At 34.4% G+C, this 15,582-nt stretch overlaps 1 protein-coding gene across 9 annotated transcripts in view; it reads left to right on the top strand.

Moving 5' to 3' along the window:
* The first annotated feature begins 4,917 nt into the window (after positions 1-4,917).
* Positions 4,918-15,582, top strand: part of LOC110114712 — a 46,967-nt gene continuing 36,302 nt past the window's right edge. The window contains exons 1-4 of one of the 9 annotated variants that reach the window (XM_020847676.2): positions 4,918-4,977; positions 5,422-5,579; positions 5,845-5,989; positions 8,273-8,363. In XM_020847676.2, the coding sequence (XP_020703335.1) occupies positions 4,948-4,977; positions 5,422-5,579; positions 5,845-5,989; positions 8,273-8,363 (424 nt within the window). In that variant the 5' untranslated portion in view covers positions 4,918-4,947. The other 8 variants (XM_020847678.2, XM_020847679.2, XM_020847677.2 and 5 more) reach the window with 8 other exon arrangements.

The following is a 15,582-nucleotide window of genomic DNA, read 5'->3' as shown; positions in this document are numbered from 1 at the left end:
TTTCCTTGCCCGTTGTACTGGTAGAGACTCTTATATAGTTTTTTGATTTAAGTGCATAGAAAAAATAGTTTAAATATTTTGCATTAAATTGCACTAGTCTCTATACATCAAGCTCCATTCATTAAAAAAAATCCTTGATATCATTAATAATACGAGATTGAGGTGTATATCCTACTTGAATCATATAATAATTAACTCATACTTTGACCCAGATAAATATATTTTTTTCTGCAGTCAATATAAGTTAAAATTAAAATTAGTCTTTACCATAACATTTTTATTATAGTGTTTTAACTACCAATATTATTTTATAATTTTTGGGGGCCAGTGAAAATTCTAAAGAAATTGTCACATGTCTATACAAGTTGGGATTTTAGGATCATTAGGTATTCGTTTTACAAAACAATTTAACTAATATTTTCTAAATAAAATATTTATTTTAAGGAATTTTTAAAATTTTGAAATCTCAAAAGAATTTTAATAAATTTTATAATAAAAATTAATTAAATTTTATAATTATATTATTATTTAAATCATAAATATCTAATATCATTAATATGATATATTTAAAATGCCTTTTTTGCTTTTTCATTTTATTTACATTTAAAGAGTGTTTGTGGTAAAGTGTTTGAGAGAGAGTTCTTGCAAGTAGAGTGTGAAGGGATCACAAGGTTACTCAAAGGTAAGAATCTCTTTTAGTTTTTGGTTACTACTCTTCCTTTGTTCTTTCTAGTTGCTCAAGAGAAGATCATGGAAGAAGATCCAGTTCTTTGCCGACACTTAGAGGGTGTGAAAGGGCAGTGGTTCTCTACCGACACTTAAAGGGTGAGAAAGGATGTTGGTTCTCTACCAACATTTGGAGAGTGTGAAATGACACCGATTCTATACCGACACTTGGAGGGTATGAAAGGATGATGGTTCTTTGTCGACACTTGGAGGGTCTGAAAGGATAATGGTTCTCTATCTCACTAGGGTTTGGTGGAAGAGAGAAAAATTATAAAGGCTTCTCCACGTTGCTATGGGGGTAAAAGGAGAATCACTTTGGTAATAGTACAATACCTGAAGAGGGAGTCTTCAGGGAGTGGACGTAGGTCCTGTTGGACCGAACCACTATAAATTCTTGTGTTTATTTTATTTCTGTATGTTTATTTTTAAGCATTTTAGTGTTTGTGGTTAAAATTTTAATTTTACAAAAAAAAAATCAGATTTTCATTAATTACCAAGAGAATTTTTAAAATACCAATTCACCCCCCTCACCCTCTTAGTTAGCCTTGAGACATTAGCATAGGTTTAACAACCTTTACAGACTTTACAAATATACAAAAAGAATATTTTCAATAATAAACCTTTTTGAAATTCAAATCATACCTGATCCCACCACTTTCCAAGTGGTGTTATCATACAGTGTTATGTTGCCTCCTGCCCTAATGTTCAGTATAATGAATTTCTTCAAATCTCTTGTTATATATATTGAACACCCATTATATAAGTACCACATACTCTAACTAAACCTTTTATGAGCTCACCCATACAAACACAATGAATAATTAGATTTGGGAACCTAAGCGAGTTTGTGTTCCACTTTATGCCTTAATGAGTAAGTGAAAAGCATTCTATGTTGTGATGAAAATAATTTGGGTATCCATACAAGATGTGTTATACGGTGTACAATGCAAGTGCAGGCTATATATTATACCATGCCATAAGTATGTCATCTAACACTTGAGAATGGTTTTACTAACCTATGTGGGTGATAGTACATTTTTCTAGAGATATGAGATCCATGTTGTATCTTATGTAGTGGTTGTGAATTCATAGGCCCTTGAGGGTTCTATTGAGATGCATTAAGTTTCATCAATAAACAATTAGATGTAGTTTTCTCATCAGCTAGTTCTAATAAAATTTCAAGCTTCTCACTATCTAATTTTATTCCAAATGACTCTATTTCCTTGAATTCTACTTCTAGTTCAATATATTTCTTGTTTAATTCATCAAATTCATGAACTAGAGAAGCATTCTCCATTTTTAATGCAATGTGTTCAAATTTAAGACTATTATGGTCTTTTTCTAGTACTAAAAAATTAGGTTTCAAATTAGCATACTCTTTCTTTAACTCTCTATATGATTCATGAATTTTCTCTAAAATTTTAAGTAAATCATTGTAAGTAAGCTCCCATACATCTTCTTGATCATATTCAATCATGGCGTTATCAACCATTAAATATTAGTTTGTTACCTCCTCCTTTGATTCTTATTCTAAAGAGTTAGAGGCAAATTCTTCCCAGAAATCCTTCTATATCCTATGCTTCATTTTTTTTTTAATTAGTCTTTTTTTATTCGCTCTCCTAGGAAGGGTAAGTTTTTAGTTTAGGAAAATTTGACCTTAAATCCTCTAGCTTCCAAAATTCAAAGCAAATTACATCTGATAAGCTTTTATTGAATTTACCTCCCTTTCCTTTGCCCTTTTCAAAATGGTGCTTCTATTTGTTCTTTAAGAAGCATTTGAATTTCTTCTTCAAAAGGGATATATCATCATTGTCATATGATTTAAGCTATCTATGCCTGAGTCACCAACCTTCAATTCCATGGTAATCTCCTTTTCTCTCCATCATCATGTAATATTTGGCTTACATTTTTCTCATAGGAAATAAGATACCCAAGTAGATTATCAAATTAGTAAGCATTTAAGTCTTTCAATTCACAAAAATTAGTGACCTTTGCATCAAAATTATTAGGCAGATAATGAAGTATTTTGTTTATTTTTTTAGAATTTGATAGTTCTCTACATAGAGCATGCATGGGTGTCACTGTCTTAATAAATCTTATGTACATGTTTTAGATAGTCTTATTTGGTTTCATGTGAAAATATTCATAATAATTTAATAATCAATTTAAACATAATTGTTTGCCCTTGTTTATACTCTCAAGAGTAATGCATTGTCTATCCCAGATTTCCTTGCCAGTTGTACAGTTAAAGATTCTCATATAGTCTCTTGATTTAAGTGCACAAAAAAACTTTAAATATTTTGCATTAAGTTGTGCATAGTCTCTATCATCATTACTCTATTCATTAAAAGATATTTCAATTTTAACACCATTTATAATTCTATAGGGTACAAAATATCCTTCTTGTATAATATACCACATGTGATAGTTAATTGATTGTAGAAATAATGACATATAATATTTTCAAAAACTAGCTTGAATATTATCAAACAATGGAGGTTGGGTTATTGAATAACCCTCTATAGTGTTTCTATTCCATAGTTATGTTAAGGATCTTTTTCTCAAGGATTTTTAAATAACTAGTTCAGAGACCTGCTTCGATACCAATTAAAAGTTCAAGGTTGTTAAACCTTATTAAAAGAAGAAGGTGAATATATTATTTTAATTTTTTTTTCAAAACCTTTTTTTTGTGAACAATGTTAAAACAAAAACACAAGTGAAAGCAAATATCAATGAACCAAATAAAATTTATATTTTTTTATCTTATAAAAATTAATAAAAAATATTTTTATTTTTTATTTTTCTTTTCAAATTTTTATTTGTATTTTTCCTTGCTCACGTAAAACCATCCAAAATAATCACAATATGATAATCACATATTTGCAAGAAGATAATATTATAAAAATTAAAATGCGAAAACTAAAAGTGTTAATGAAAAGAAACGGGCACACCGAAAATTTTATAGTAGTTAAATTAGCCTTGACCTACATTCACTTTTCAGAGTCCTTTTCTTCAGGTATTGCATTAAATCTTTAGTGAGTCTCCTTTAGCCTCACTTCAAGGCAAAGAAGCCCTTATAAAATCACTTTTATTCTTTCACGGTGAAGCTAAGAACTAGGATCCTTTTCACCCTTATGGTGCGATAGAGAACTTGGAACCATTTCACCCTTCTGGTGATGTAGAGAACCTACAATCTTTGGCCTTAAAGGCTTTCCCCCCTCAGGCAAGATCAATGAAAACATGGAGGAACTTAGACAGAAGCTTGCTTGAAGCAACCACGTGAAATTCCCTCACACTACTCCCTCACACACATGTTCTCCCCCTCTTCCTCTCAAAACTCTATGATCTCTCAAGAAGATAAAGCTCTCACAAAAAATTCTTTCAATAGTCAAAAGACTCTTCTAGAGTCTCTTGAGAAAGTTTAAATACAAGACTTCCAAAAAAAAATCTAAAATTTCAAGTTAGTCATTTATGAACGTATAATAAGAAATAGGATCATACAATGTGATTTTTCAATATATCATGTTAGTACTATACAATAAATAAGGGTCTATACGATTAATTCAAAATTTTGAATTGATTGTACATTATGATATCAAGGGTCATACAATACGATTAGTTTAATCGAATATGATTTTTGTCTCGTCTGATTGCTGTTAGTGAAACATTATCTCAGGAGCTAATCGATCATATTATACAAATAAGGATATCATACAGTACGGCAAATGATTAGGTCCGGTCACGTGGATTGCGCTTTGAGTAAAAAAAGCACAGGTAAAGTGCTGGTAAAGCGCAGTCAAAGCGTACATAAAGCACAGTCAAAGTGTAGTCCACGTGGCAAGTTTTTATTGGATGTCCGGACCTAGAAATAGGTCCGATGACCGGACCTAATAATTTGCCATAGTTCACAGCCAAATTTTCCAAACCCTCAACTCCTTTGTCGGTGGGCAAATTATTAGGTCCGGTCACCGATCCTATTTCTAGGTTCGGATATCAACTAAAAATTTGCCACGTGGATTATGCTTTGAGTCAAAAAAGCGCAGTAAAAAACATAGGTAAACTGCAGGTAAAGCACAGTAAAAACAATACAGTCAAAACGCACATAGAGCACACTCAAAATACATTCAAATCACAGTTAAACGCACAGTTAAAACCCACGTAGAAATAAATCTGCGGACCGGACCTAATAATTTGCCCACGGACAAAGAAGCAAAGGAGGTCATGCGGGAGCTCGCGCCTTCGTCTTCGAGGGTTTAGTAATCAGTCTTTTACGACCCGTTTGGAATGATCGCCCATACTTCTTAAATTTACTGAACAAATTAATCACAAATCGCGCAGGTTCATCGATTTGTTACCAATCTATTTAACCTAGAAAACGCTGACTAGATTTCCCAAGTGCCTGTTCTAGTTTTTTTTTCTCGACATTGGTTTCTCTCCCCTGAACCAGTGCATGCCCTTGTATATACGACCGTTCTTCTACTTCTACTTGTAGATGGTGCACGTAGGCTTCGAACTTCTTCTGATTATTATGGTTTCTTGGGAATATGTTCGATTTATGTTCCTGTACTATTGTGTTCTTTCCAATTCACATTATATAAGTTTTCCGTTTTAGCATTTGTTGAAATATAGAGTGGAAAGAGTGAAGAACTCGTTGGCATATTACTCCAGTAACATCCGATCTTACTAAAATTGTAGGCATCTCTTGGAATGGACTTAAGCGAGGCTTGTATTCTTATCAAGGATAATAGCACATCTGTATTACCCTTGCCTGATGCTTTTCTTGAATTTCTGGAGGAGAATGGTCTGGATTCATCGATATATGTTGGTCTGGATACCATTCCGCGTTATATAAGGTGAGTTTTTGGTCGCTTTGTTCTCCTTTATAGGCTAGAAGCGATCACCATGATTCTGTCAAACACTGTCCAGATAAGCATTTTATCATCTTACAACATTGGAGAAAATAGTTTGTTTCACTCAAGAATGCCTTATGTTAATGAAAAACTATGATGCCAACTGTTATTATTTGGAGTCTTTTCTTGTTTTTCTAATTTTTTTCCCATGTTTCTCCTGCAAAACCATATTTAAAACCTGTTATAATCTAAATTTTTTCTTTGCAAGATTAAAACCTGGTTATGAATGGCAGCTCACAGAGATTGAAACTGAGCTAGATTGCAAGCTTGAGGCAGTAGATTGGCTACCGGGCTTCTTTTTCATCCCATCGCATATTCAAATTGCTGGAACAAAAGCATACAGGTCGGGAAAGGTGAGGTGACTGGTCTGCTAAGTGCACCCTTGATATTAAACTTTACGTTTTTGTGGATTTTGATTATGTCTGGTATTAAATAAAATTTGTATTGGAATGTCACAAGGTCAACTACTTCAAGTAACAAAGGCTTTGAAGTGACTGAACTAGACTTTGTGTCTTGTTTGGCTTGACATGAGCTAAAGATGGTTATTTGAGTTTGCTATGAAGTAGCTCAGTTGTTCTAAATGCAGAATGAAACTTGTAGTACCAACCCAAGGCTGCATCCTGACCCTAGAAAGTCTTAAGTATGATAATTTTAGCATTATAAATCTTTGTACTATGTGCCTAATATCCATCTTGGTAAATCTTGTTTCCTGAATCTTTGCTTTCAAATTATCGCAAGCAACCTAACAATAATTGATGAAAACAAGGAGAAATCAGCAATACGATGCAGAAATTTCAGAAAATTGGAGAGAAAACACAAGGAAACTTTTTCTATTCAATCCACGAACAAGAAAAAAACAAGATAAAAGTTTGTTCAATTCGAGAGGAAGAAACAACTCTTCAAATCTCTAGCAAAGCCTAGAGCCCAAAAGAACAAACCCTAGAACTCAAATCTCTTCTCCAATTCAAGATGAAAAACAAACCCTAGCCAAAAGGACTAATTAAAGTCAAAGGAATCTTACAAAATCCCTAAACAGCTCTTAATTCAAATTTTCCCTCATAAACAACAATTTAATTAAGTAATTTGGCCCCACTAGGACATCTGCCCCCCCCTAGTTCCGCCCCCATGCTTGGGCCGCCGGCTGTAGAAGAGAGCAGGTCCAGGATGTACCGGTTCAGCTGGTCCCTCATGGGCCGGCCTAACATAATCATCCTCCAATCCTCCAACCTCCCTTTATAAACCCACACCATCAAACCACTGATCAACCTCTCCACTCCATTAGTTAAGACATAATCCAACCTCTCAACCTTTAATTCATCTCACAGACCTTATCTCCTCATCAACAACTTTAGATCCACTGTTTACCACCTCATCTCATTCCCCGAAAGATTTTTCCGTTATTTATAACCCCTCATACTGTTGCAGTAAAAATCCCATGGATAGCTAGCTATCGGCCACCCCTTAGCTCCTTGGACCTAATTTTGGGAAAACCTCATCTAGAATTTTTTTTTTGTTATTTCAAATCATTATATTAACATATCATTTAACAAGGCAATTCTAACCTTAGATTGCCACCATCTAAGGGCTACTCACCACTTAGTCATATCTTTGCTTAGGGTCTATCATCCATATAAACTTTCAGAGGACTAGATTTTCACCGCATATGATGGAGGCATTTAGAAGTTTTTGGTTCAGCTTCTTTTATCACGTGAGGATTCGTGGAGTATTTTTGATGAGTTGCACTAGATGAGTCTACAATGGCTACAAAAGCACTTGGAATTTCATTCTACGGGTGTCATCACCATCCGTTTGTGTAGTTTCATATACTTAAGACATGTTGTTGTAGTTTTCTAGGACTTTTGAGTCTTGTTATTATTTGGGTCTATATGTGTTGGGTCATTTCTCATTTAATGGGAATGGTCATGATGGGTCTTTAAGTTATGGGGCTTGATGGTAGGTATGCTAGTGGTTGCAGGTAAATGTTTGGTGGTAGATTTGAATTTTGTGGTATGTTTATGACTTTTAGTCTCTCCTATTTATCCTTATAAATATGAAGTATCTTGTACGATAAGTTGATTATTGAATTAAGAGCTGCTTTTTAAGTTTTCTACTCTTCTTGTGTTTTTCACTCCTAAATGGAAGAATATTTGAGTGTTTGAGTTTACAACTCTTAGAGAAGAACTTCTAAGGAAACAAGGAAATCCTTGCAATGATGGATTATTCATAGTGGTTGACCTCAACTTATCCATACTTTACGACTGATTATGTTTTATCCATCACAGGTCAATTCATCCAAAGTTTTCATAGAAATTAAATATCTAGGGTGGTTAACAAAAGTTTAAATCATCTCGCCTTTGTCGAGCTCTTTTATCATATTTGTATATAGTATTTTCATGTTTATTATCGTTCACTCATAAATTAGTTAAAGATCTATCAATGTAATCATGTAGTTTGAACTCATCTCATAGTAGATTATACTCATTCCATATTAGTTTACAATTGTCCTATATTACACTACCTCATCTAGTTTACTATTGTTTAGTTTTTTATGTTGAATGTGCTTTTTCAATCTTGACTTCCAACTTCACCTAATGTGGGAAACTTATAGTACTCTAATGCATAACAATTCCGCTCAGATTTATGGAATGGATGCAGCATCAGGGGCTGCTGTCATGACCTTGAATGTGACATGTGGAGATCATGTCCTTGATTTGTGTGCAGCCCCAGGTACTTGCGTACTTTAATTCTTTTGTTTATGTGTGGTTTTTCTTTTGCCTTTGTCATGTACACTTTAATATGATAGGTCCATGTTGTGGTCATGGAAATATTTAATATTAGGAGCACGGGATGTATATTTTTCTTGATATTAACTTCGACTATTGTAGCATCATATGTAGTAGTGGGAAAGCGGTGCAAAAGTGAAACTGTCCTGGATTACAATAAAATTTGAGCAAGGATGTCTGACTTATAAACATGCATTAGTTCAAGATTTTTTTTCTCATTATTGATGTAAGTTAATATCAACATCCAAACTTTGATTTATTATAGCCTTTGTAGTTTAGTGGAGTGGTTCTTCACTCTGCAAAGAAACTTGGTTTTCAATCTCTGCCACGCCACTGCTCATGTGGCAACAAACTCTTTCATGTTTCATTTTTCTCATCTTCTTTTATTCTTGCTCCCTTAACTTTTTTATTCCTTTAAGTACCTCAGTTTTAACGCATCTATAATTTGACTTTTGAGAAAAATATATATTTTTACAATAAATAAGTAGATTCAGTTGTAGTGTGTTAACTGCTAATTGTAATATAAATATATGATCACATGGACTTATTTATATGTGAATCTCCTTATGTTACATAAAATTAACGTAGTTTTCTCTAAACTACTTACTACACAGATTAAAAATAAGATATTTTAAGGAATACATATCTCAGCAAAAGCATAGTCAGATTTTGACGAGTATGAGATTTAACACCAGCTGGCCACATGAACATTGATGTGAAAACAACTTAAGTTTAGGTTTCTTTGTGTATTCAGAATTGTAGCGTTTAGATACATGAGTTCTAAGAGATCTGGCTAGAATTAGTTCATGACGTGCCAATATTTATTCAGGTTGTGTTAATATTTGTTTAAGTTTGATTTTGGCTTAGGACCTATGCATTTTATCTCTTCTACAATTCTGAATACGAATTTGAAAAGATTTTAGTTAGCCAAACTTCGATGAGGAAATGCCACTAAAATAATGAAGTCACCTTTGAAGGTTGGCCTCTTCCTGGAATTGTTGATCCGCATTTATTTTGTAAACGGTAGATGTTACTTTTACTACATACTGTCATGGGTTTTCATTTTGATTTATTTGGTTTGAGAGTTCTAAGGTCGGCGACAATTAGGTGACTTTGACCAAGAAAATCTTCATGATTTTGTGATTGGACCAGCCATGTTTTAGCCTTTAGACCAGAACTAGGAAGTCGGCTTCATTTGTCTATCCAAAGTCATAACCACAATTGTTGGTGGGTTCTAAAATATCTTGTGATAGTGGAAATAACATGTGGTTTTAATGTATATTTTTGCTATTTCCCCAACTCATCTAGGACGAATGATGCTGTATTAATATACCCTGGCATACAGCAGCAGAGTAGGTTCACAATTTTTTTGACTAGATCTTTCGGAAATCTCACTTTATCATATTTGACTAGAATAAAAATTTGTTGTACCATATTATTATGATTCTTTTAGTTTGTCTAATTTACTTCACTAGGTGATGTAGGATGGTTTAAAGTTAGTATTTTTTAATGCAACAATGTAATGCATTATATGTAATCATGTTGGAGAAATATTGTCAATCATTCTCAATGGATTGAGATATTTTATAATTGAGCACGACATAGAAAATAATATATTATTCCGAATGAAAAATATTATTTCGTTGTGGACTGAATAAATGAGAATTTGACTTTTAATAGGACACAATAGAGAAAAAGGATTCATGTAGCCGACCCCATGTAGTGGGATGAAGGGTTGTTGTTGTTATTGTTGGACTGAATAACAAAACTCACAATTTTATATTTTAACAGAGATTATTTATTAGTCAATATTTGACTGAATATGATTTATTTTATTCTGGGATGCAGATGCCTAATAGGGGAAAGCTCTTATGGTTAATTACATTTCAAATATTTATTACTTGGTAATACTTTTGATTAAACTAGTGGTTTCTTTATAATCATTCAAACATTGGCTAATAATTTTTTTTTAGTTTGATAAATTCTTGTTCAAATATTTAATCTTTGGGAATTTTAAAGAAGATGTAATCAATTGTAAATTAGATTTTTGAGGATGAAAGGAAAAGTGAATAAAATGTAGGAGCACTTGATTCTGAGAAATTCAAAGGTGCTCAAACTATCATATGTTGGATTTTATATTTTAAAATTAGAATTTTGTTTGAATTTATCAATTTGATTTATAATGTTGGAGTTTATATTCTAACAACCGAGGCTGAGGGAAATGTCTAAAATGTGAGGGTTTATGAGGCGATTGGAGTCACCCTCAGCCTCGAATCCTAGATTTAAGGTAAGGAATACTGAGGAGCAGTGCTTCAAACCTATGTCTAACAGAATGCAATGAACTTACAAAATTAACCTCACATGAGGCTAAGTTAGCCTAACCTTTGAACTTACAACCATGCCTAAAAAGGGCCGCTAGCTAAATCCACGTAAACGCTTTTAAAATTATGTAGTTTGGTTTTGATGTATGTTGGATAGGGAAGACTGTTTTAATTTATAAGGTGGGGCTTACAAGTACCTGCGGATGGGGGGGCGGCACATGCCCCTCTTTTAAGTGATTTTTGCACTAATTCATTCGGTTCTAACGCTTCGACCTCGAGCTCATACTCGTCTGCTCCTCTCCCCCGACCTTGACCTCAGATGCACGCTGCTCTCCTCTGCTATGAGCCTAGACTTGCTTGACTTTCGGCTCCTCTCTCTCGACCTCGACCCCAGCTGCGAGCCTAGACCCATTACTAGGTCAATTATCACTTGTCTTGGTTGTCCCGTTGTGTTTTAAGGTGATTTAATATTCGATTGAATTCAAGGTATACATAATGTTTGCAATGTGAAAGCTCTCACCTTTTCTTCATAGGTTTCTCTTTTCGTACAGTCTGAAGCTGATGGGTTGCGGAGGAGGTTGAGATTGAAGGTATTGATTTTTCTGTGATTTGAAGTTTGTTGCTTGGTTTGAGTTCTTGATGTTCTGCTTGGGTTTATACTGACTGTTTGAATTTTGTTGATTGCTCAGTTGTTGGATGGGGGAAGTAGACTAGATGATCTTGGTTGGATGTTTTTTTTTAGCATCTAAAAAAATTCATTATACATGTTTGAGAGATTTTGCTTCTTCATGCACATGGTTGTTTGTGCTATTATCGGTTGGGCAACCAAAGGTAAGGTAGGCAGTTTAAACCTTACCATTATCTTTGTTAGGCTTATAACACCTATTCAGAATTAGCATGATGAATTCTTCTTCACCAAGCTTTTTGTTGAGCATTATATGAGGTGTTAACCCTACTTTTAGATAACTGCAATTCTTGCCATAGTTGGAGTTCCTCCCCACCCATTTTTGTTGAGCATCGATAAGAATTCAGTTAGAAAAAAAGAATTTAAAGATGTTTTTTTTGTGCATTATTGACGAAAAATATATATGATTATTTGGATTGGAGCTTAATCGTTCCTTTTCATTGGAGAGCTTGGTGGTGAATAAATCATCTACGTACATATACATATTTAGAACTTTAACCTACTTTATAATGCTATCATCATTGTTGGTAATCAATGCATAGAATTTTTGCATTCTTTTTTTTTTTAAATTATAGGTTTGAACATCTATAGAGAGATATTTTAAGAGGTCATCGAATTCAAATACATCAAACCTATAGTTGAGATTAACAAAAAAGATGAAGAGCAAAATGGAAAATGCATTCAAGTAGAGATATATTTGTCAAAAAACTTCAAATTAAATGTTAAAAATCTTCAATCAGATGTGGGATTATGGATTCCTATTAGTGAGTTTAATTCAAACATTTGAGATGAAGTTTGTAGAGCATATTTACAAAGAGGGTAATCTTAGCCTCGTAGTTATGATTTTTCAAAAAGTAAAATTTGAATCAAAGATAGATGTTTTGATCCTACTTGGTTTAACAAGTACTCTGATTAATTAGAATATAGTATATATAAAGATAAATCATATATTGTTATCTTTTCAGAGCATCCGGTAGAAACAACGAAGATGATGATGCATTCAATAAAAATAGATCTTCAAATTGAAAGAAAAATCAAACTAATTTGACTTCATGTGAAAAGCCATAATAATATTCATAATAATGCAGGGCGAAGGTGTGAGAACTTAATGAAACAAAATCTATATTGCTTTTGTCTTCCAGAAGCAATCATATAAAGCTGCGATTGCATATCGCACGCGACTAAATACTTTCGTTGATTGCATAAGGTTTCTTTTAAGACAAGCAAATACTGATTTCTTTTGTTTAGTGTTTGTTTGAATTCTAATAATGCATTTTATGATTCAATAAAGACAAGTTGATTATGATAACATAATTTTATCCAGCTGATTTTACTCCATTTAATCAGGCGATTCTTGAAAATCAGTTGGACACTTATATTATAGATATGCGATATGATGAATAATTTTCTTTATTAAAAGATATATGAAGTCTTGCTACAACCAAAGAAATTGGCATTAGTATTACCTTTTATAACAACAAGAGTCGAAAAAGCATTGTATTGCTTGTGCTTTTAGTTTTACTGATTGAAGGATGAAGCTACAACCAAAGACCTCTGTTTATTTCAGCCCTAGGTAGTCGCTCGGTTTGGCATATTTGCATAGAAGAAGCCTCTTGATCCTCCCAATTGGTCGCACACAGAGAAGAAGACATCTCTTGCCCTGCTTGGCACTAGCGCACGTACATGGAGACTTCGTCTCGTGTTCAATCGGCCCAGGAACGCACGTTGATTTGGCTCTTTGTGAGCTAGAGTTTATTTGAATTTGTCCACCCTGACAGACAGTTTCGGATGGTGGATGGGCTTTGCTTTAAGTGTCGTGATGGATAGTTTCATTTTTAAATATTTTTGGAATTTTGGATGGGATTTTGAGATATTTGGATTTTGTGGAATTTTGGGTATTTGGGTGGAATTTGAAAGTGTTTGGAATGGACCCCTCCGGTTAAGATCTTCAATAAACATGGCCATCATCGGGGTGTTCGGGGTCATTTTCATTTAAAGATTGAAACTTGTCGACTCTGTCTGGCTGTGGACAGAGGATCAGATTTCGTAGGCTTTATGCCTTTGAGAGTGAATTCTCTTAATTTTAGGCTTTGAAGGTCTAAAACAAATATTCTGGTCGTCACGGCCACATATTTGTTTGTTGGTTCGAACCTTGTCGACTCCTATTGATCTATATAGAAGGATCGGGTTCGAACTTGAATTCACTTGTCAACCCGCGCAGCATCCCTAGACGTCACGTGTGTACCAATAACACGCTCGTCGGGGCCCATGCGGGTTTGGGGGCATTTTATAATTAAACCCCGTCGACTCCTTTTATCTACTTAGAAGGATCGGGTTCAAATTTAATAACCCGCACAGCATCCCTAGACGTCACGTGTGTACCAATAACACGCTCGTCGGGGCCCTTGCGGGTCGATAATTTCATTGATTTGGACATACCCCATTGTGTACCTATGTGCATACAAACTATTGTGCAGGTGCAGGGGTACTTTGAAATATTTGTATGTGCAGGTAATTGTAATTTGGATGCACACAACATTTCATTTAAGAGCTTATACAAGCCTTCTGTCCGCCAATACGAGCGTTGCGGATCCGGTGGCGTGGCATTGTAGCAGCTTCTGAATTGAGTTGTTCGCTGCTTCGTACAGGTAGATTGTCGTGCACTACTCGTTGCTTTCTGCAGGTGGATCGTAGTGCACTAACGAGTCTCCTGCTTTGTTCGTAGGCATTTACGTTTGGCTTAATCATGTTGCACTTTTGCTTGTGGGTGGTACATTGGATGTATATGAGTCTTCTACAGCAGCTCGTAGAAGTCCCATGCTTGTCGTAGTGCTTCGATGTTTTCCCATAGATGATATGTAGTGTATATGGCAGCTCTCCTATCACGAATTGTAGAAGCTTACATCTGATAAAACTTTTCAGCATTTGTCTATGAATAGCATAACAAGTTTCATACAATAGCTCATATGAGCTTACATTTGTTTTTGCCATATATCATCATGCTTAAGCTTGTAGATGACTAGTATATTTGTTGACCACCACATGCTTATTAACTGTAAGGATATCGTAACATCCATTGTCTATTGCTGATTAGCATTCGTAGGCTCATTGTGTGTATAATAAATTCTCTATCGTCATTAGCAGATGCTAGTACTTGCCATTTACTACACAATATGCACTTGTGGGGACTATTACATCTCTTTGCAAGACTGACATGAGTGCTTCCATCATTGGTATATGATTTTTAACACTCGCTAAGATATTTTAATGCATCTATTTGCAAGTGGATCACGTATATGCAATAGATTCATGTTCATGCTTGTAGGTGTGGTATGCCTTTTCATACACATTGATTATATACCCCTTGTCCCTTCCAAGCAACTTTCTCCACTTGCCTAATTTTTATGAATAGAACATGACTTCTATTGAAGGTTTCGTAGATTTGCAGTTCCACTTACAATCATTTGAATGCTATTGTTCAAGGGGTTCCATGTCAAAGTGTAAGCATCTTTATTCATTTGCATAGGGCTTGAATGACATCTCCTAATAAAAATTCTTTAAAATTTCATTAAAATTCTATGTCATTATCTAGTTAGGCTCATGTTCATTTCTCATTTGGATTTGATTCCAATCAAGTCCAAGCTTATAAGTCAAAGCTTACAAGTTGTCTTGCTTATGCTCAAATCAAGTTCTATGCATATGATTCAAGTTTGAATTCTTTGTCAAGTTCAAACTCCAACCCAAGTTTGAATTCAAGTCAATGTAGCTCATATCTCATTCAAGTTCAAGTTGAGTTTTGCTCGAGTCCAAATCAAGTCTTATACAAGTTCTTGCTTGATTTTGAGTTTATTTGGTTCAAGTTTGGATTTAATGAATTCATTGCATATTCAGGTTCAAGTCTGATGCCAAAGTCCTCTGCTGTTCAAATGTGCTCAAGTGATCCTTGTAGTTGTTCCAAACTACAATCTCAAGTACAAGTTCTTTGCATTTGTTCTTTTGAGTTCAATCAAGTCCTTGGATTTTCAATCCAAATTTCGGCAGCCTCCCGGCGTCTCCCCCGTTAAGGGAAAAAAACCAAGAGGTCGCCTACCCGCCACGCCACCAAAGGCGTGCACGGTTGGTGTTTGTGAGACACCGCGACGGTTGTATTGTTTATT

This window comes from Dendrobium catenatum, unplaced genomic scaffold (assembly GCF_001605985.2).
Source record: "Dendrobium catenatum unplaced genomic scaffold, ASM160598v2 fragScaff_scaffold_54, whole genome shotgun sequence".
Classification (NCBI taxonomy): domain Eukaryota; kingdom Viridiplantae; phylum Streptophyta; class Magnoliopsida; order Asparagales; family Orchidaceae; genus Dendrobium; species Dendrobium catenatum.
The sequence above is the reverse complement of the archived record's forward strand: the minus strand, read 5'-3'. Positions and strand labels throughout refer to the sequence as shown.